We start from the raw sequence: 23,922 nt of genomic DNA on the forward strand, positions 1-23,922 counted from the left end.
ATAATAATAATAATAATAAAATTGAGGTATAATCTTGAATAGATAGCTATATTTGTTTTATTTCATTTCTATATTGTTTTGTTGTTCAGACATAATTTAAACCCTCACAGGGATTTATTCTGGTCGAACAAATGCAATGAAAACGTACAGCTCTCTAACAAAAAGTATTTAGGTCAGGTGACTTTTTAATTAACTAGTATGCTGGGAAGCAAAGGACTCAAACAGCGTATACTCATACTGATTTTTTAAAATTTTTTATTTTAGTTAATTTTTTTTTTTAGTGCAGATTTGGTTTGTCAACCTTTACTGGAAAGTTTGAAAAACACTTTTGGAATACTACCATTAAATCTGCGCAATACTCAGGAGAAACCCAGGCAGAGGCAATAACAGGCCACACTGCATGTCAAAAACTTAACTGATTTGGAACAGCTGTTGCACAATGGCCCTGATGTGGCAACATTCTAGTTCTGAGGTATGGCACAGTGTGTATAGGTTTACTGTTGTTGTTCTGTTATGGCTAAAACCATTGCATCTGTCCTCGTGCTACCATTGGTAATATTGGTAGAATATCGCATTACCACTGAAGATAAATAAAACACCTCTGTGGAAGCTTAGAAATTAAATGTTGTAATAAACATGTCTTGATGTATTTGTTACCCTTATAATCAAATAGTAAAGAGGTGTCAAAAGTATTATAAATAGTGCGTATTAATTTGTGTGAACTCAAGGACTAGGGTTGAGAAGAACCGCTGCAGTAGTTATAATATATTTTCATCTCTACAACCTTTCACCCTGTAGCGATAACCCCTGTACAGTTTTAATTGTTTTCCTATTAAATGTTCGCTATTTGGCAGGGATTGTTCTATTAGTACAGCTGTCCTGCTTGGATAAGCCGCCAGTGTCTTTTTGACCCTGTCTGAAACAAAACAGAAAAATGACTTGACATGCTAGATTTTCCTTCTTTTATTCCCTTTTGTTTTCTTATGCTTTGTAACAATACAGAGAAGCCTTGAGTTGTGGTGTAATGGACAAGGTCTCTCGTTTTCTGTAAGATTGTTTTGCAAAATCGGCTTAGCTTTCTCTTTTTGACCAGATGATGCTGTCTAATCACATTAGAAGATGATCATCAATTCCAATAACTGGTTAGGCAGGATCTGTTGCATTCGTATATGCCAACGGGTTCCCATCTGAGTAAATGCAGCTGTGTCGTATTATAAGCCTGTTTTTGAAGATCTTCTTGTGTCACGGTTGCTTCTTATGGTTCATGCAGCAATGTGAAATCAGTAACCATAATACAAGAAACCTTTAAAAACTAAGAATTTTTAATTCTTAGTTGTTTTAAAGGTGTATACTTTAATAAACATGTACCGATATGTAATCTTTAAACTTTCATTACAAAGAGACACAGATAATATACCTTGTACCAAATATACCAAATTCAGTAACCCCTGCTGCTCAATAGCGCGTTGGAGGCCAAATGTGGCACGCAGTGACCTTTTTTTGTGGCCTTACAGCGGAATCGCAATTATTAAATTATAAAAAAACTGAATTTTAAACGATTTCCAAATGTCTGCAAAAAAAGATGTCCCCATCGTGAAACCCTATACCCAACCCTCTAAAACAGGAATACTGTGTTTCCGCGTCCAGTCCTTATTGAATTATACTGTGTAAAATAAAATAACCATGTTTCCATTGTTATATGGCATGCGTCTTATTAAGTAATTCCTAAAGGTGGCCATCAGTCTAATTGAGTATCACTACTGTAACACATACGCAACATTGGGCTTGTGAGCCATGCTTCTACACAACATGGTACTCAACAGAGTAAACTATCTGTAGCATCATTGCAGCAGAGGGCATTGAATATTCAGAGCAGTGAGATTTGAATAAGCAGCATCAGAAATAATCAAACCCCTCAGATTAATAGTGGTCTAACTCATGCTAGACACTACCTGGAAGACAAAAATGATTCAAGGGAATCTTAAAATAAATTTTAAATGTTTTAAATGATCCCACTCATCCCTTTTTAAAAACTGTGCAAAATATCAGCTACTAAACTGGACCCATATACATTTTAGATTATTAATTATTCAATTTTCTTTACATTTACAGACTCTGCATCGTTAGAAAATGCACAGCAAATGCACAGCAAATGCACACATGTATCTCCTTAATTCACAAATACACCTTGAGTAAGTGTGCAATAAGATTCCAGGAAAGGTAGATTGAGCAGGCTGGATTGAAAATAGCAGCTCTTCTCACTGGCCCTGACATTCAGTTATTTTGAATTACAGTAGATTTGCTCTCAGTGCTTAAGAGCTTTGCGATGTACCAAGATGTGCTTTTATAGTCAAATTCCTGCATCATACTGTGGAGTCAGTCCATTATCATACTCAAAATATCCCCATTCACATTGCAAACTTGTCTATAATGCATGTATTTGTGACAGCTGTTCCACTGTGAGGTCCCATTTTACATGGACAACAGTGCAGTGTTTCCATGCATGTTCCATCTGTGAAATGTCTCATGTTCTGTTATAAGAGTCGACTCATTTGTCTTGCCTGTCAGGAGAGAGCCAGGAGTTGTCTTGTGTACCTGGTGACTCTGTTGGCAAGCATGGAGCACACCTTCCACCACACCCTCCTCCTGGAAATCAAGGGCATCACTGATACCTTCAGCAGCATCCTGGGAGCTTACAGCAGGGATATCTATCGTATGAGCAACAGTTTCACTGCCATAGCCAAGCTCCTGGTGAAGAAGCTGGAATCAGACAACACACCCACTGACAGGTAATACTAGGAGCTAAAGTTACTTATCTAAGGTAACTAGGTATCAGAGGACTGGTGCTAAACAGGGTTACTGTTTTTAACATTCAACCAGTAGTGTAAACCCCCTACTTTTGTCATTTGCAACCATATGCCTCCCACATCTTTGCTCTTGGAACTACCCTTTAGTCTGTTACAATTCTTACAATATGTGTGTGTGTCTGTGAGTTTGTTTGGCATCCAGTCAATACACTCCTCAGGTTTTAGGCCAAAGACTATATGGATGTGGTTACACTACCAAATTTTAAATTAATAAAATAACTAAGTGTGGATGAGTATCCTGAATTCTTAAAATAGTCTTGATTACTCAAGACACCAGAGGGGACCTGTCCTGATGACAACAAGACCTGTGGCTTTTGGATTAAGCATTCAATTAACAGCCACTGAATTGCGCTTCCCAAAATACCACTCACATGCTTTTCTACCACAATGAGTGTAAGGAAACTACTGGAAAACTAAGTCTGGCAAAAAGCTTTCTTTCTAAGCTCAGCTGATTTAGATAGGAATTTGTCATATTAGCATTAATATCCTTCAACTGTCACTGCAATCAATAATCTATCAGGAATACCCTCTGTATTGGATTTTAATAGCACTACAAAGTGTAGCTTGGTGTTTCATAGCGATGGGTGGAATGGATAGTAATGCTTACTGTAGCATTAATATCGAGTGTTTGTATGGCACGTGGGTAAATCTATACTGTGATTGTTCCCTGTCAATGGACTTGAGCTACGTATGTGTCAGTGTTTATTGGCATAGGATGAAGAAGACATGTTATAGATCATGTTCCATGCTTGGAGGTACTCTAATGGCGCAGAACATGTGAATGAAATGAGGAATCTGAACCCCTGCTTTAGCAGTCCGTTTATTTTCGAAGGAGGTTATGGCTGTTTGACCAGAACGCGTTGAGTCTGGCAGCTCCTGTTTGTTCTGAGTTCTGTCTGGCTTAACTGTTTCCCTGTTAATCACAAAATCCAATGTTTTGATACTGTACCTTAAAGGTTATTAAAACAGAATCCAAAATTAAGCCATCACAAATACTTTTTTTTTTTTAAATGTATTTTTGCATCTTTCCTGAAATTATAAAAAAAGCAATATGGAATTACCTGAAAATCTGGGCTTGAGCCTTGAGGGAGCTGATACATTACAGAGCTAATAAAATTAAAAATAGTGTTTAAGCCTAGTTTAATAGGAACATATTTAATAAGGCCTCTAAAAGCCTTGCTTGTGTCTACTTAAATAAGCATAGCAGATTTTTTTTAATTTTTTTTTTTTTTTAAATGATGGAGCGTAAACCCCCTGTAAAAAGGCTGAAACCCTTGTATAACCATGTAACTTGGAAAAGTAGCCTTCATGTCTTGGTGCCTCTGGGACAATGTGTTACTGAAGTGTTTCCAGAGGAGCTTGATGGTCTCTCCGGTCTTACTGTATTTTGTGCTACATGTGGAATTTATTTGTTACACTCCATGGCCTCTGTCCTTTTTAATTTCTTCCTACCAAGGGTGTTGGCAGAGGAAAATTACAAGAAAACACAGAAGTGTTGTGTTCCCTTGGGATTAACTCTAACAGAGAAGGGATTGTTGTGTTGATAAGAAGTCAGACCTGTATTACTTGGCAGCACCACTTATCGCTGCAGAAGTTCACTTGAATGAATATCGTCATGCAGTGCAATACATTGAATAACTGTTCTTCATCCATAACTTGTATCATTGACAAACGTTTCGGCTAATGCCTTTGTTAGTGTTATGACACTGAAGGCATTAGCCAAAACTTGTATCTACTTGACTAATGCACAGGCTGGAGGGTAATTACTACAGTACATAAATAAACAATGTGCTTTTAAGTTTGAAGTGATGCTTTGATTGAATACACTCTCAAAAGCCTTTTTGCCATAGTTTTAATGAAGAATATACCCATTACTGTGTCACTGTAGAAGTAAAGAGGCAAGATCCACTAGTAGTATAATTAACAGAAAATGATGTGTTATCCCTTCAGGACAGACGATGAAACTGAAGAAGTGCCAAAGTCTTGTGACTTGGTGTCCGCTATCAGCGACGGCGATGGAAATGAGAAGCTGCAAGTAAAAATCCAGGCTTTCGAAGAAATATTGGCAAGTGAGAACAACAGCCCGGGCCCGATCCGCAGATACAGTCTGGGACAGACCTCCAAGGAAGAAAGGAAAGAAATGAGGTTCAACAGGTAAGCTGGTTTAAAAGTGACCGTGTGTTTAGTGTGCTTGTCTGTAGAGTAAATTCATTAATTATCAAGTAAACCATTGAGGTACCAGACAAGCAGTTTGGTTCATATACCATTTTTACAGCCAGCTGTGGACCATTTTTAATTGACAATAAAAATTAGATACACTTCAGCAGATATTATCAAAGCTTGTGGTGTTCTTCAGGTTTTACTGTATTTGCAATGTCTTTAGGCGACATTATTATTATTATTTTTATTTCTTAGCAGACGCCCTTATCCAGGGCGACTTACAGTCGTAAGCAAAAATACATTTCAAGGATTACAGTACAAGTAATAATACAATTAAGAGCAAGATACATACAATGACTTTGATTCTAGCAAGTACAAGTATGACAAAATACAATTCAATAACGGAGCAGATAACAGTGTCAGTGATAGTTACATCAGGATATAATTAAATACAAAATACTACAGATTAAATAACACTTGACAGATTACAGTACTCTAAAGTACAGGATTGTGCAGTAAAATAGGGGGCAGATAAGAGCAAGTAAAGCGCATTTAAGGAAGAGTGATAAGTGTCCAGGGGGAAAAAAAAGAGGAGTTCTACAGGTGCTGTCTGAAGAGGTGAGTCTTAAGGAGGCGCCGGAAGGTGGTCAGGGACTGGGCAGTCCTGACATCTGTAGGAAGGTCATTCCACCACTGCAGGGTGCGGGTGGAGAAGGAGCGGGCTATGGAGGCAGGGGAGCGTAAAGGAGGTAGAGCCAGTCTTCTAGTGCAGGAGGAGCGGAAAGGTCGAGTGGGGGTGTAGAGAGAGATGAGGGTCTGGAGGTAGCTGGGTGCAGTCTGGTCAAGGCATCTGTAGGCTAGTACAGGAGTCTTGAACTGGATGCAAGCGGTGATCGGGAGCCAGTGGAGTGAGCGGAGCAGTGGAGTTGCGTGGGAGAAGCGAGGCAGAGAGAACACAAGGCGAGCAGCGGAGTTCTTGATGAGCTGGAGAGGACGGGTGGCGGATGCAGGGAGGCCAGCCAGGAGGGAGTTGCAGTAGTCTAGGCGGGAGAGTACCAGGGCCTGGACCAGGAGCTGGGTGACGTAGTTGGTGAGGAAGGGTCGGATTCTTCGTATGTTGCTCAGGAGGAATTGGCAAGTGTGTGCCAGAGTGGAGATGTGCTGGGAATAAGACTTATACTGATACAATTGTGAATGCTTGCTTAGAAACTAATGAATAATTGTGATTCAAGATAACTTTTGCATTACTTATATTTATATATTTGATTTTCACCAATAGGCAAAATAACACCCACCTAATGCACAAACCATATGATGTTCTGTAAAGGAAAATGTTATTTTGCTTTTGGGTTTCAGGTCAAAAAGCCTTGCTCTGCATGCGGTGCGCACAAAGTCTGTGAACTCGGAGAATGGTCACGAACGGGAGTGTGGAGAAATGCCCCCTGGCATCGTTTTGTCAGAAAGGTCACTTAGCCAAGAAAGCTGTAGGCTGCCTTTGGGTTCAGATCGAGATGTAAGTACCACAGACGTACCCTCGAGTCCTCACTCCTGTGCTGCTTCTATTGTTGCAAACAGTTCAGCAGAAACCTATGAAGACAGCCCAGCGGACACTGAGAAATGCACCGGGGAACTCCAGGATCCGCTGTTGCTGCACCTCAAGGAAAACCTCTGTACAATCCAGACATATTATGCTGAGATGGTAAAAAAAATCCCAGTTCCGGAACGGTGTTTAATAGAAGGTGAGCGTCTGTAGTTATTACTTGTGTCTGCGCGAGAGAACCAGTTACTGTTTCATTTTAATATAGAACAACATTTAAAACACAACTGGAAATGTTTTCATCCAGATACCCGCTCATGTTGTTTTAACAGCATGAAACGTATATCCCTTTCAGTCACTTACCATGTTAAGTTAAGTTTCTGTGTGTCTATTTTATAATGCATGTATGTTATGACAGGGCAACGTCTCGAGCTCCATAGAGTTCACACAAACTGTTTTAAAATTTCAAAAAATGTAATTTAAAAGTGAACAATACATAGGCAAAACAATACACAAAATACATTTGGAAAAAAGAAGACACGCAGTTAATGAAATCTGTATCTAATACTAAGTTGCTGCTTTCATTGCAGACATGCTCCCCATAGCCTCACTGATAATAGGTACAACTTTTTCAACAGTTGTTGCCATTGGCTGTGGTTTACTGGGTCCAGCTCAATTGCATTTTGACAGTGCTTAAGGTACAAGCATAGCTTTCATGTATTTTAAAACAATATTATAGACTGCCAGATTTATTACACCCCATTACCTAAGTGGAACCTATTCCTTATTATTTATCTTCAAATTTAATATTTTGTAATTGAGAAATTATAATTATAATGTAGAATAATGCAATTATAAACATATGTTACCAGCAATACAAATGCCCTCTATGCGCAATCGTGTATTTGGCAATATTTCAGAAGCCAGGATAATTTAACAGAAATTTCCAGGAAATTCCTTGAAAACACATGTGTTACATAACGGTTGTGAAATATATATAAGCATGCATGTGCTGGGGCTTTAATTGGTACTGTAATATAGCATACAGTATTAACCATTTAATCTCACGGAAGTATGCATTTATATTTATCTGTAAATTAAAAACCTTAAGTCATTCATGGGCAAATTAAATAGCACTCACTCAAAACAGATGATATGTAAACTTTGAACAAGTTCAAAATACTATGATTTAAAAGTCTGAGGTTGTTAATTTATTTCTAGACTACATTGCAGGCCTTGGGATGCTAATGCAATATGGAAATGTTTGCTTAACCAACAGCTGCAGTCAAATCTGCATCAATTTAGTGTGTTTATAAATGTGTAGGATTGCTATGCATTATATATACAGCCGCACCGGATGCATCCAAATAAATGCATACCAGTACAAGTTATAAACCTTTGAGTTTATGTCTTTGGGGAAAAAATGGAATTCTGTAGGGCCAGGTCACTTTTGAGTCACATAATTAATAGAACTGTTACATGTAAGTGGGATATACCTTCTCTTTCCACTCTTAATACATAGCAACGCAGCCCAGACATCAGTATTTAAATAGATTTTGACTAGCAAAAACTACCAATGACCTGCAGCAGCATGGGGTAATTTGTAGGAAGTTTGTCATTTACCTTAATGTCTGACAGGTAATTGTTACCATAAGGTGAGATCTATGACTGCACTCCTAGGGAGAACCCTGCGCCACTTCGTTCATGACTGACTTTCTGCATCCTGCTTGCCAGGGGGTTTATTCGGAACACATGGGTCTCAGGCGAAATTATCAAAGTGTTAGACACAGGAAAATGTATCCTTACAGGAATTACTTTTATTAACAAAGCCAGAAAAAAAGAGAAAAAACATTGAACACAAATAAAACATACAAGTATTGCATTAAAATATATTGTCAATGGTTTAGAGTTTAGAATAATGCAGAAACATTTAATGAAGCATTAGAATCGGTTGAATGGGTGGTGCAGTGTATACAGGTATATGCCCTTGCAAAGAGAGCAGGTCTTCACCTTGTTCAAATCCAGCCAAGGGTTCAAGTTGGTGTTCATGTCCTTGGCTCACATCACATAAAATGACTGTCAGCCTGAAAATAAAATTGCAATGATATCTGTTATTTTTGTGTTCATGTGTAATGACTCATGCAGTCACGGCATCTATTATACTGTAACTCACCTATTCTGTTCTTTTTGATAATCTATTGTATGAAAGGGGTTATGTGCATGGATTACGTTAACAGTTTGGCTCTTCTTCACTGCACAGACTATGTGGAGTCACAAAGATCTCTGGAACAGTTTGGAACCTGTGATCTCAATGTTCAAGTGTGGGAAATGTAACGTTGACAAAGCCACACTGTTTATTTGTTTTAGATTCCTTTCGAAGTTGTGTTGCACAGTTGTTCTTCACTTGCTCGATGAAAGGACACTACTGTCTGTACAGTAAATCAAGTTTCACCCTCAACAGTAGGCAGACGCAAGTCTGGATCCAAATCATGCTCCTGTTTCATCAGGTGAGGTTCTGAGGAAAGGAAACCCTGACAAAACGAATCTGGATATAATTAACTTGATGTTTTTGTGAGACATGGAGTTCCTAATCAAAGTGCAATGGGAAAGCACAAATGTAATATTGTATTGTGCAGCGTTTTGAGTAATGCTCCACTAATGAAATGATACAAACATGAAGAGGCCATTATGAAGCATAATTATGATTTATTGTTAGGCAAGAACAAGGGTCTTGAATTGAATGCGAGCAGAGATAGGTAACCAGTGGAGGGTGCAAAGCAGAGGGGTAGCATAAGAGAAGTGTGGTTGGGAGAAAATGAGACGAGCAGCAGAATTGATTGAGCTGAAGGGGTGGATAGCTAAAGCAGGGAGACCAGCAAGAAGAGTGTTACAGTCGTCCAATCTGGAGAGTACAAGAGCTTGGAGCAGGAGTTGAGTGGCAATAGCATGGTGGTAGGACTGCTATGAATTTACTAGCGTGCAATTTATTTATAAATACTGCCCAAGGAATAGTCACATAAAAAATATTTTAGTAAAATCATAACAATGGCATGCAGAAAATGTCATAAAGAACTCAAACAAAAACATGTACTTAGTGGAACTCCCTGAAGAACAGCAAAAAATATAGATCCCCTGACATCGGTAGAATTTAGGAAATGGATACTGTAAAAAGGATCCAGGATGGGGATTTCTATAGGGGTTTTTGAGTTGAATAAAACAGAAAAGGGAATGTTTTTGTTTGGACAAAAGTTTCAGTAATTCTAGGAATGAATATTATCCATACAGTGTGGAGGGATAGACAGGTATTCTGAATATAAACATCAATGATTCTTTTTTATCAACAATTCTTTAAATAATTTGTTGCACAAAATGATTAAATTGTATCTTTTAACAAGTTCAGTCAATATTTGTCTTGGTGTTATACAGATGCAGTCTTTAGGCCAATAATTACAAAATGATATAAACAAAAAAAAATTGAAATGTAATATAATGAGATGTAGCAGGTTAGATTATTCCTGTAATATTTCTAAAATGTTACATTTTAAAGGTAGAGAAACATTTAAATGAGTGCCTTTGTCAATGTACTAATAATGATTAGTTGTATTATGTTTGCTTCCAGGGCCTATCTTCTGAGCCTTTATCTTCAGAGGACAAGTCAGTGCAACTTCTTAAATCAATGTGGAAAAAGACACAGCTGAAGGGAACACATAGCTTTGAAACAGCAATAATACAATCTACTTTTCCCCAGAAAAAGGTGCAGTAAATGGCTTATTGTCTCTTGACTTTAAATACAAGAACTGCTAGCTCTAACAGCTGTACTATAACACTTGAACAAACAAATGTCCTCTTTGGTTACAACCAGAACTAACCATAAATATATATGTATGTACACAAATGCCACCTGCTGGAGATATCATAAATAGCAGCTATGTACATAAAATTAATCATAAAGGTATCATATCAAAAACTATGGTGGAAAGTAGTTAAGCTAGGTACCCCCAAAAGATGGCCATTCAACACATCTCAATATTGATATCATGGAATATCCTTATTAGCAGAAATGTGAATTGGCAAACTTTTTATATGTCTATGCATTATGGATATAGTGGAATCATCCATACATGCGTATGTATGCCACACATTATTGTGTTACATATAACCCATACTCAATTGTGATGAAACTCAGTTAGGACATTATTTCGCACAAGCTGATATATGTCAGATACAAAAAGGTTTCCCTACAGTTTTGCCTTGTCAGTTACCAAAAGTCAATTGGGATTTACTGTAACTCTTGACAGAATGAAGATTGTAAGACATCCCGATACACATTTTCAACAAAATGTAGGTTCTTGTAAAAAAAAAAATATCTTGAAGTGATTGATTTTGTGATGTATTTTCACTGCCTGCTATTAAAGGTGAGCAGCTGCTGTGCCCCAGCAGCATCTGTTTTCAATCCCAAAGTTTGTTTTTTTTCTGGGCCTGTCCCCACTGCACACCAGCATTTTAAACAGTACTGCTGTTTTAAATTGACTTGGTTGCCATTCGGTTTTAGTAGCAGTGGCATTCAAACAGCAGGAAACCAAATCATTTGCAACGTTTTGTTAATCCACTCCTTCTAAAGTCAGGTCAGTTTTAAATGAGTGGCATTTGGTGTGCCTTGAATCCTTTTTTTAATGACCTGCAAAGCTCCCCCTCTTTTTTAAAGACTAGCAAGCTTTTCAGATACACTTCAGACATCCAGATTCATGCTATAGAGATACCTAAGCTTCTTCTCTAGTCTGTTGACCAACATTTCCAAATTCTGAAATGATACAGCAGAGTCAATGATACAGCAGATGGCTTTGATCAAAAGCCTGAATATGTGTATGAACATGTTTTTTTTTAAATCTGTTTTTAATAGGATCCTCTAAAATATGTATACAAATATATATGTAAACTAGCTTTGAGATCACAAAAGCCTCTTTGTGTGCCTTCAGTTTCCACTTCTCATCTTAAGAAGAAACTTTTGTGGTCTCCAAAGCTTCTTTATATAAAAAAAAAACATTGTTCATAGATATATTTCCTTTGGGGACATAAATCGTATTGTAGGATTTCTATAGTTATACTTGTATTATATTTATGTCCTATCCAGATTTGGTATAAGAATACACTGTACAGTACTTGGAACTTAAGAGACATTGACTTCCAAAGAGAAGAAGAAACACTTTGTCTGGATACAAAACATGGTATTAGTAGCTGCCAGCGACCATGTCATTTTGTGATCCTGAGTAGAGTGTGTGTTAGCAACGGCAGAACAATATTGTTTTACAAAATCTAAACAACTTGTCCTCTGGGGAAATAATCAATATGTTTTAAAGACAGTAAGACACTGTTTTGTAGTCCCATGTTATCATTGTGAACTTGGTTTTTCCAAGATAATTATAAATAAAACGATATTTCCACAGGCTTTTTGAGTTTTGAGGTTTTGAGTATATCAGCATACATTTCCAATAGAAACATGGATTCAATTATGAAACCATGGGGCAATTTTTTTTTGTTTGTTTATTTAAAAGATGCACACTGTTGTATAAAACTTTTTAGGATTTATTTTTTATATATAGCCACCCTTAAACTCTATTTCATTGACCCACTTTTTAACATTGCTACAGTGAAATGGAGTGTATAAGTCTGTTTGGATCACTCGGATAGATCCCTATACAGTATGTGTGCGATAGCTAAGGCAGGATTGATAGATTTGAAATGAACATTTCATGAGTAATAATATACAGAGGGTCTAATCGTATTAACAAAGTAAATAAGCGTTTGCACCGGTATTCACAATAACCCTAACAATGAAGGTTGTTACACCAAAGTTCATTTTTGTCAAATAAAACTCTATTCCTATAAAAAGAAGTAACACACACACACACACACACACACACACACACACACACACACATCTGATTTTTATTTTAAGGACTCCACAGAGTGCCTTAGCAGTTTGCTACCCGTTATGGGTTTGATTTTGATAAATCAGGCCCCTGTATGTGTTTAATTTAACAAAAAACAACTCAAATGGATGTAAAAAGGATAACCAGGTACAAAGTTTGTGATTGAACTGCACACAATGTATGACAGAAGTCATCATAGCTCCAGCTAATCATTTATTGTGTGTGTTAGGAATGATCATGCTGTGAATTGAAGCAGAAGTGGGAAATCTTTCCCATCCTATAGAGAGCCAGAGTAGTCATTAAGTTTAGTGGTTTTAGGGTTTTTTTGGGGGGGGTTTTTGGCTTAAAATATTGTACTTTTCTGTAAAACAAAATAAATTACTTGCAGGAGGTATGCAGTGGACTTTTTAACTTCCACCATCTTGAAAAGATTAGCAACATGTCATTTTGGCATTGAGGAATCTCATTGTGTACTGTGAAGCTAAATGGCACAATAATCTGTGTCCGTGACTGCTTAGCTGCCCGGTTTTAACTGAACCACCACTTATAATCAATCTTCTTATGCTAAGCCCACTCAATTCTTTTTTTGCATAATAGAACCACAAACAAGTTGCAATCTTCTACACTTTCCACTCACCACAGCAAACTGCCTGCTCCATGTTCACAACAGGACGTAGCACTTGTCCACAGTGGGTCAAGTATGTCTTATATGTAAAAACCAACAGTGCTTAATAGACCAGAATATAGGCTATTTTTGTCTTTTTTCAGAATTCCAGGTGGCGTGTAGTGGCATAATCAAACTGAATAAATCCATATTTATTGGGAGTAGTAGAAATTGTGGACCAGTTTTTTCTACAGTTTGTCATTGTTTATTAAACGTCTACAACCCCTCATGCTTCCCTATGTTTTGGCTTCTTGCTTAATAATCAATGGCAATAGATTTAGAATTGACATCATTATTTCCATCCATCTTTGAAGTTGTTCAGTGGAACAGTTATTCAGTTGACAGATTGTGTTGGGTTCTGCTTTTAATCAGATCTACCATATAAAGGCTCTTATTGTATTAGTATGACTTAATTCCACTAGCTTGTTTTCGAGGGTTTAATTGCTTATGCACCAATGTGAAAGTGGACCAAGTTCTCCATTAAGAGATCTGGAAAGTTACATCTGGGTTATATGGGCATGTTTCTGATACATCTAAGCCATTGTTCTCCTTTCCCTCCTTGTCCTTGTCATACATACATGCAGCTGAGTCGTCTCTTACTTGACATCAGTTTTATCAGCCTTCTTCGTTGGAGATGCATGTGCTAAGAAGAGACTGTGTGTTAGAACATAAGAACATAAGAAAGTTTACAAACGAGAGGAGGCCATTCAGCCTTTCTTGCTCGTTTGGTTGTTAGTGGGTTATTGATCCCAGAATCTCATCAAGCAGCTTCTTGAAGGATCCCAGGGTGTCAGCTTCAACAACATTACTGGGGATTGTTTCCTGACCCTCACAATTCTCTGTGTAAAAAAAGTGCCTCCTATTTTCTGTTCTGAATGCCCCTTTATCTAATCTCCATTTGTGACCCCTGGTCCTTGTTTCTTTTTTCAGGTCAAAAAAGTCCCCTGGGTTGATATTGTCTATACCTTTTAGGATTTTGAATGCTTGAATCAGATCACCGCGTAGTCTTCTTTGTTCAAGACTGAATAGATTCAATTATTTTAGCCTGTCTGCATACGACATACCTTTTAAACCCGGGATAATTCTGGTTGCTCTTCTTTGCACTCTAAGCAATATCCTTTCTAGAGCAGCAATATTCTTTTTGTAACGAGGTGATCAGAAGTGAACACAATATTCTAGGTGAGGTCTTACTAATGCATTATAAAGTTTTAACATTACTTCCCTTGATTTAAATTCAACACTTCTCACAATATATCCGAGCATATGGAATGCCTGGAGGTCTGTGGGTCTCTGACAGAATGTTTGTAATAGTATAAAAATCACCATTAATGGTTTATTTGTGGTTAAACTGATGTACTTTCCCTTCCATATGTTATCAATATAGCCAAGTATATTTGCTGCATTCCTGATTCTAATGTTCACAATTGTTTTTTATCATTTTCTCCCAATTTAGAATATCCAATTATTTTTAGACTCAGCTCACCGCTACCACCCCTGCGCTGACTCGGGAGCTTGTGAAGACGAACGCACGCTGTCCTCCGAAGTGTGTGCCATCAGCCGACCACTTTTTTTCACACTGCAGACCCACCATGCAGCTACCTCAGAGCTACAGCGTCGGAGGACAACGCAGCTCTGGGCAGTTTACAGGCAAGCCTGCTGGTGTCTGGCCAGTCTATAGGGGTCGCTGGTGCGCGGTGAGCCGAGGACACCCTGGCTGACCTAAGCCCCCCCCCCCGAGCAGCGCTCAGCCAATTGTGCACCACCCCCTGGGAGCTCCCGTCCACGGTCAGCAGTGTAATAGCGTAGACTCGAACCGGCGACGTCATGGAGCACCTTTTCCGGATGCGCCACTCGGGAGCCCCCTAATGTTCACATTTTTTATAAAACTACTAACTTGAATAACCAGAAGTATTCTTTTTTAAATTAATTCATAATGTGTAATGTATTTCAAATCGAACATCACTTGCACTTCATTCAGGATTGTGACTTCCGGTTTCTAAGATAGGTTCGATGCCAAGGACATTCAGCAGATATTAGTTTTAAACTGCATTCTTCAACGTCTCAGTCCATGTTCTCTGTATATTTTCTGAAAGTGAGAGATAGTCAATAAAAGAAAGATTGTTTGTGGGGCTGTGCAAATGTTGCTTTTTCCAAAATGTATTTGATATACTCCTTTTAATCAAAAAAATATATTCCAAAATGTAATTTTTTATAAAATGTGCTTTTAATAACACAGGCTAAGTTCAGTGACAATACTAATGTGTGTGAATGACTTGCGTTGAAATCTGTACAGCTGAATATTGTTAAAAGAATTGTAGAACACAAGCACACACTTTGAAATAAAGCCAGAGGACCAACCATCTCCAGATGTTGGAGTTTCAATAAATTACAACAGCATTCTCTTCATATTGGAATTTCAAGTTACCAACTGAAAGAGAAGTAGTGTTTTATCAATAACGACATCAAAAGGGAACTTGATGGTTAACTCTGAGTCAATTCTCACCACAACTTTTTTCCACTTAAGAGAAAGTGGCCCCTCAATGACAGATTTAAGGCATGTGAGGAAGCTCACCTTGCTTCAACATGGTCTGTGAGTCCCTGTAGTTACCCAGATTTTGGTGTAATGGGTTTGATTCTCAAATAGAAGTATTAAAGCCCCTTGAGGGTCTATGGATTTGTGTGCATATCTCTTTGAGAATCCAGCTCCAGTGCTTTATTCCTGGAACAATGGGTCCTTTGAGGTAATAAGGCACCTCTGCATAATCTGTTCTAACCAAAAGCATGTAAACAGTGACTAGCCATTTCAGAATGTACAGTATGTGCATGACCTCACAACAGTCCCGAGCCCATATATATATAATGTTATTTTTATACTGAAGCTGTTTGTCTACATACAGTACACACCATTGCATTGATGATGCTTCTATTCTGTACACATTAGCTGGATTGCTTTTAAGTAAAATACATTAAAATCAGTCATAAAATTAGAAGGCCGTTTCCAAGTTGGATGCATGATGCTGCTGAATGAGATGGTTTGTATCTGGGTCCCGCTCATTGAGTGTTTTTATTGGTGCAGGATGCATGATGCTGCTGAATGAGATGGTTTGTATCTGGGTCCTGCTTGTTGAATGTTTTTATTGGTGCAGGATGCATGATGCTGCTGAATGAGATGGTTTGTATCTGGGTCCCGCTCATTGAGTGTTTTTATTGGTGCAGGATGCATGATGCTGCTGAATGAGATGGTTTGTATCTGGGTCCCGCTCATTGAGTGTTTCTATTGGTGCAGGATGCATGATGCTGCTGAATGAGATGGTTTGTATCTGGGTCCCACTCATTGAGTGTTTTTATTCGTGCAGGATGCATGATGCTGCTGAATGAGATGGTTTGTACCTGGGTCCCGCTCATTGAGTGTTTTTATTGGTGCAGGATGCATGATGCTGCTGAATGAGATGGTTTGTACCTGGGTCCTGCTCATTGAGTGTTTTTATTGGTGCAGGATGCATGATGCTGCTGAATGAGATGGTTTGTATCTGGGTCCCGCTCATTGAGTGTTTTTGTTGTTGCAGGATCTGGACAGTGTGCAGAAGCACTTGAAAGAGGTGCGTTTCTTTGATTTTTTTGGCTACAGCGAGGAAACAGGAGGTTGGCTGTGTTTCATGTGCAACAATCCTGAAAAGGCGACAGGTAAGAGCAGATTTGGGGATGTACGCAAGTGTCTTAAAGAGCAGTTACAGCAGGGACATTTCACAGTTAATGGCACACAAGCTGGCTACCACAGTCAATTCCATTCTGGAAGCACAGAAAGCCATCCAGTGCTTTGGCCTCTCTGTATTTTTGCAAAAACTACCAAAATTGATTGTGACAGCTTTCATTCAGATTAAGAAACTTTCTAGTGATTTTTATTTCATTTTTTTTTTGGTATTTTGGTACAAATAGATTACGTGTGATATTAAACTCATGGTAATATTTATAGTAGAAGTGTTTTTAAACACGAAACATGCTTCCAGACTCCTTCCAATGTAAATACCATTCATAGGGTTTATTTATTGGTAACGCCCCCTGAAGCTCGTGGGGGATATTAAAGCACCAGCATCTTCTTTATATTTGTGACCTGGATTTAATCATGTCAAAATAAAAAGCTGGACTGTTGTGAAACTGTAGGTGGGGTTGACATTAGAAGCATTTAAGTATTCTCGGCTTGAGTTTATGAGCCAAACCAAATAGTTTTAAAACGTGTTTTTAGAGGTATGTATTTTTGGAATGTGTAGCAAACATATTAGTCTTATATAAATACCTGCTTTTACAAGACTGTGAGTGAAAATTAAGTGACATACTCAGCATCGGGGGGGGGGGGGGGGGGGGGTGTTGGGGGGGGTCGTTTTTTTGTACTTTTCAACCCTTACAGGTCGATTCTCAAAGCTTCGAGAGCAAGAGAATTCGTTTTATAAAAATCCAAAAATATATAACATATTAAATGTTAAATGAAGGACCCTTTCAGCTGGTTTTACAGACCTCGATTAACACTTCTTGGACAAACTAATGTTGTCTTGTGTTAATAAGCTACTAACCAGGAAGGTTGTGTTCATATTTTGTTCCTATTTTCATGGTAAGGTCACTTGTTTACAGGACAATGTGATCGTCTCTTGGGACAGGAGTTATTATGCTTGCAGCCAGTCCTGGCAAGCAAGGTTTCTTCACAACAAATGCAGCTTTCACATTATAGCAGACCTCTGTGGGCAGTTTCTGGATACGAGATAACTTGTATTGTATTGTGGTCAATTCATTATAAGTTCCTTGGATCCGAAGTTAGTAAAGGCTTCACTGTCTTCCATACAGAAAATGTACAAATGCCATGTTGAAATTGGCCCATATTTGTAAAGCCTTCTGCTCTCTAAATGGAACGTTTGTGTTATTTTGATACACAGCATGCATGCTGAAGGGGCTGCATTGGAAACTTGCCTTTTAAAACTGTTTGCATTTGACAACACTATGACCTTTCAACTCTATTGGCAGGCACTACCTTCTGTGTAGTATAGCAGAGAAGTAATCAGTGCCAATGAAGATGAAAAGTCAAAGCTAAGTTGATGTAATTTTTAAATAACAAAATATAAAATATGATTAGCTTTGAAATGCAGCTACAATAATCACACTGTATTATTTCCTGACAGTTTCAGGAAATGTACATGGCACATAATACTATACCGTACGATCAACTACATTACTACTTACACTACAACTAATTCCTCTAAGTTAAATTGGTAGCAGAGTAAGGTTCACTTGTAGTTACATATCTACATATGTGCAGTACAAATAATATAAGAAGTAATGTCTTCTAATCCGATACATAGAATTTGGCAATATTTAATGCCTTAATACATAGCAACTGCAGTATAAATACAGTGTCATTATAAAAAGTGCATTCATCTCAATATTGCAGCAAAATAATCTTGAACTGCTCATAATGAGTGCAGACATTTATAAAAAAGGGAAATAAAAACAATCAAAGAGCATTAAAACGACATACCCTTGATGAATGGTCCTTCTCTCCTCTTTAAACTAGTAAAATAAACCTGTTTATGGCTGATTATTTTCCCTTGCAGACAATCATGCATTTTATGTGCTCATTAAGGTGTGGAAAAAGTGACGGAAATGGAACAGTAAATTCTTCCTGCGCTGGTATTAGAGCAGAGTGCCCTGAAGGGATCTGAGGTATTTGCACGAAACAGAGAGGCTGTTATCCCACAGAGTTGGACAAACAAACACTGAGTCATTTTCATGCAGGCAGTAGTTACCAAATGTACTTTGTAAAAACCTTACCCTTGAACATCAAGAACAAACCTGGGAAAACAATTATTTGCATACAGCCTAGTAAACATTTTAATTTAATTAGTCTTAATTAGCTAACAGTGCAGGTGTGCACCATGGGAGTTAGTAATACAAAATCTTTGGTTAGTTTACCAATTCTTCAATGTCTTAGCATGCTTAGAACTGTACTGGGGATCAGCAAGACTAGTTGGGAATTGAATTACATGTATTGGTTTCCTATTAGTCACTCAGCTGGCCTATTAAAACAGGAGGACAGGTTTACCGCAGCTATTGCAAATAATAGGTAGACAACAAGAGTTTGCTGTAAGACTATACTGTAAAGGGACCTGAAAGTACACTTAATACCATCTCTGACCTGTTTAATAGCCTATAATGTGTGTTCACTGCTGTTATTTATGCATAGATGTTTGTTTGTTTTAATTGGCCTGATTAACTAAACACAGTTGTATCTCAAACCCCTTGTCCCAGATAGCCACATCTAATTTCGAAGCGTTTTTACCCATTTTTTGCATGTCAGTATTGAAAAAGAGAAGACAAGATGTGCACGCTTAAGAAAGTGAAAGGATGTGTGTCCTTGGTCAAGGCACTAAGCATAAACACATGATGTATCGGAGGGGTCCCTGTTGGCATCCTTTATAGAATTGTAATGGTACTGCTGCTTTAGGTAGCCATGCATGACATGCAATATAAAATACAATCCAGAAGCTCTGCTTTCTTTCTTCTTAATGAGGGTAGAGTGTTCCGGCCCCTGTTTGCCTGCAGCACTGATAACTGGTTTTCAGAACACATTGAGCAAAGTTCTGCCATAAAACTACTCTGCATCCTAGCTGATAGCTTGTAAAGTGCTTCTAGCAGAACCCAGATGGCAAGTCAAAAACAATTTAAAAAATACTCATGTTGCTCTACAAGTTCTAAAAACATTGGATTTGTGTTTGGTACACGATTAATGTAATAATTGACGTTAGTAAATTTCTCCTTTTAAAATATATTTGTGAGATAAATCACGGCTATGGGACAAATGCAGCCAGGAAGCAAAAAGAACACTAATTAATTTTCAAATCAGGCACTTTGGAACCTCTTGGAATTAACATTCTATTATGAAGTCATCATGTCATCATTGTCCGGAACTTTTCTTTTCAAAGACAACTTCTTTACAACAACAGCTTGTTTAGAGCACTGCTTTTTCCATCTAGCTGAAGAAGGAGTTGTAGTTGTAGTAATAAAGTATTAATATTACCTTGTCTGTCTCTGTGCTTCTGATCTTGCTCCCTCCATTATGCACACTCTCAACCTGTCCCTGGACTCTGGCTCGGTTCCTGCTGCCCTTAAGCTTGCCCGAGTTACGCCGGTACTCAAAAAACCCTCCCTCGACCCGGCTGACTTATCTAATTTCCGTCCCATCTCCAATCTCCCTTTTCTCTCAAAAACTCTCGAAAGGGCTGTAGCCAGTCAGCTGATGAAACATCTCACGGACAACAATCTGCTTGAATCTCTACAGTCTGGCTTCCGGCCGCATCACAGTACTGAAACTGCTCTGCCCGGGATTGTGAATGATCTCCTGCTCAATGCTGATGCTGGTGCTCCCTCTGTGCTTGTCCTCCTTGACCTAACAGCTGCTTTTGACACAATAGATCATGGCCTTCTTCTTGACCACTTTCAGAAGTATGCTGGAATCTCTGGAACCTGTCTCTCCTGGATGTCCTCTTAACTATCTGGACGCATTCAGTCGGTTTTCTCTGCTGGACGCAGTGGTGTTGCAAACCTAGTCACTTGTGGTGTCCCCCAAGGATCTGTTCTTGGGCCCCTTCTCTTCAATATCTATATGCTTCCCTTGGGTCACCTCAACTTGGTGTACTTCTTGACAGCAACCTCTCCTTTGATGCCCACATCTCCTCCGTGGTCAAACCTTCCTTCTACCATCTTCGAAACATCTCCAAAGTCCATCCCTACCTTTCCCTCCCAGATGCGGAGATACATTTGTCTCCTCTCGACTCGACTACTGCAACTCTCCATATGGTGGTCTCCCGGCACACACCATAAACCGAAAGCAGCTAGTCCAGAATGCTGCTGCCAGGATCCTTACCAGATGTAAAACATGTGATCACATCACCCCCCGTCTTGCCCAGCTGCACTGGCTACCTGTAAAGTTCAGGATTATTTTAAAAACTCTCCTGCTCACCTACAATGCCCTTGATCACACAGGTCCCGAGTACCTCCTCAACCTGCTGACCCGCTATGTCCCTGCCCATAAGCTGAGGTCCTCCAACTCTGGCCTGCTTGTTATCCCCAAACAAAAGTGCACCACACTTGGAGAATGCTCATTTAGCTTCATGGCTCCGACTCTTTGGAACTCTCTCACTTTGAATCAGCTCTCAAGACCCACCTGTTCTCTCTTGCTTTCCATGCTCTTTAAGCCTGATATCTGCTATTGGCTGCTGTGTTGCTGCTATTATTTCATGTATTTTGTTACTATTATGTATTATGCACTTTCCACTGTAGTTAATGTATTATGCATTTTGTTTTTACTGTATATCATGTATTATGCATTTCTCTGTATTTAAAGTATTATGGATTTTCTTGTTGTTAGTGCATCTTGTAAAGCACTTTGTGATGGTGGTCCACTATGAAAGACACTATATAAAATAAAGATTGATTGAAGATTGATTGTTTAGTCTGCATAAAATGCCCCAAAAATATAATTTATCATCGCTGTTGTAGGTTTTGTTATTTGGTCATTTTTAAAAGCCGCCATGGGGACAGCGGCGCCATAATTCAAATTAAATCCTGGGGTTTATTGCATTTCAAACTAAATGTTTACCGACACAATGATGGATGGAGAGTTGATGACCCTTTTCATTTTGCCACAGACTGATTGTTTTATTTTTTTTTAACCATGTATATACAAACTGAAGGGCGTGTGCTTGTGTGCAGTTTAGTTTTGCAGTTTGTAAGTGCCGAGTCATCCCTGGGGTTTAAATTACGTTTACAATGGTGGGAAGTTCTTGGCAAATTAACTCGGCTTCATGCAGCAGAACTCGTTAGAGTTTATTTTTATTTTTATGGCAGTGGGGTACATATTTAAAAGTATAAAATTCTTAAGGGTTTACTTGGTAAGAATGGGGATCTAGAATATGTCAAATGAACTTTTATTAAACATTTTTGTTTTTAGAAATGTTAAGAAATTCTATCTGACATTCTTTTGAGTCTCCGAGGGGATCACTGAGAAGACTTTTACAAAATAAACCACTTTCCTGACCACTTTAATTCCTCTGAGAACATTTAACCTTAAACATTGGACATCTGATTCTGTGTGTTTATTGGCAACACTGCTGACTTTATCAATAACTGATAATGTTGCTTTGTAGCTCTGTAGCCTGCCCAAGGGAAGAGTTTGCGACTCATGAAGATGAAGGTTGATCTTTTTTTTTTTTCTCTTTACTTTTGTTTTTGTACAAAGATGGATTTTTTTTTTAATATCATATTATAATGTGACTGTTTTAAAGAAGCCACTTCCTGTCCGAAAGTAATTTTCCACTTAAAGTCCTGTTTATTTCCAATTACTCAGATCCTTTCTTGGCCCTTCCACCCTGATATTGTGTGCACTAAGGCCAGAGGAATGAGGGGAATGATTCACTGAATACTCTAATATAACCATGAATTCATTCTACTTAGTCTTTTTTGGCATTGTCTGTTTTAGATTTGAAATGTGCTGGGGTGCTCATGAAAAGCATAATGCTGAGTCAGGCAGTACATGTTTGCCTGCTGATTTATGCTCTTGGACTAGAAACAAGACCAATAAATAAAACCATATATTATAACTGCCTCCTTATGCAGCTTTAATTCCAACCTCATGTTTATAAAGTCATGTGATCATGATAGCTTTATTTTTCCTGACAATACTGTACATTACCTGCCTTACCATCCAGTCCAGAAGCCAAGGTTCAACTCCTAAGGCCTGTGATTGGTAATGGGGTGTTGACCACATGACCACATCACAGAGTAAATTAAATTAACATCTTGTGCTCCATAATAAGTTATAGGTTTGTAGTAACATGTGATTTAATAGTCACATCACTGTGAGTTGTCTACCCAATTGCCTTGGCTGTCTTTACATAATAGTGGTGTGTGTCACTGGTTGACGAGGTTATACAAAATATTGAACCGTTCCCCAGTCTATTTCAATTATACCTTCCAAAACAAGTTTTCAATTTGTAAAATAAGGTAGAATATTAACTGCTAGATTAAAATTCTGTATTGGTATACTGGCTTTGTTTAGGAGTGCTTTGTTTATTGGAAATGTGCAGCCTTCTTGTTCCAGATCACTTGAACACAAGACGTTACATCTCAGTTTAAACAGATAAATAAAAAAAAACCAGTTCCTGACAAATTCACATTTCTATCACATTTAGTCTTAATCTGCCTATTAAAGCGGCAATGTAAACTGACTTCCTTAAGCAGACACCACAGGGTTCCAAAAATAATCAGAGATCTGATTAGCGTGGAAGCTGTCATCCAGTTAGTGGTAACGTGGCAAGCACAGTGACAGATTGTTTAGAATTTGGATAAAGTAATGCTACTGCTGATTATCTGGCAAAATGGTAGCACTGAATTTGGAAAATTAGACATGGAACACAAAACCCTGTGACATCCTTCAGGCTTTATAACAGTAACTAGAAGGTTCAGAAAGCCGAAAACTGTACAATGAGGCATGTTTTCTCTATCCAGACCAGACCAGGGAAACATTGCTTCAAAGAACAGAGGCGCCTTAAAAAGAAAGTCCAGTTAGGTGAAAGGATGCATATGATGTTCATTAAATCTAGTGTAATGTTGAGAAATCCTTTGGAGTACTGGAAAGTATGTTTCGGGCCTAACTTATTTAACAGACATGACTGGCTGCTGGCCAGTCTGTTACTGTAGACCTGAAGGTAAACAGTAGGT

General features: G+C 38.3%; 1 protein-coding gene across 5 annotated transcripts in view; it reads left to right on the plus strand.

Annotated features, from left to right (window-relative positions):
- veph1 (ventricular zone expressed PH domain-containing 1) overlaps window positions 1-23,922 on the plus strand; it is a 54,081-nt gene that overhangs the window by 25,209 nt on the left and 4,950 nt on the right. For 4 of the 5 annotated variants that reach the window (XM_034027907.3, XM_034027906.3, XM_034027909.3 and 1 more), the window contains 6 exons: window positions 2,569-2,789; window positions 4,818-5,021; window positions 6,384-6,766; window positions 8,932-9,071; window positions 10,184-10,318; window positions 16,725-16,842. In XM_034027907.3, coding sequence (XP_033883798.3) covers window positions 2,569-2,789; window positions 4,818-5,021; window positions 6,384-6,766; window positions 8,932-9,071; window positions 10,184-10,318; window positions 16,725-16,842 — 1,201 coding nt within the window. The remainder of the gene's footprint in view (window positions 1-2,568; window positions 2,790-4,817; window positions 5,022-6,383; window positions 6,767-8,931; window positions 9,072-10,183; window positions 10,319-16,724; window positions 16,843-23,922) is intronic. The other variant, XM_034027910.3, reaches the window with a different exon arrangement.

This window comes from Acipenser ruthenus, chromosome 12, assembly GCF_902713425.1.
Source record: "Acipenser ruthenus chromosome 12, fAciRut3.2 maternal haplotype, whole genome shotgun sequence".
NCBI classification, from domain to species: Eukaryota; Metazoa; Chordata; class Actinopteri; order Acipenseriformes; family Acipenseridae; genus Acipenser; species Acipenser ruthenus.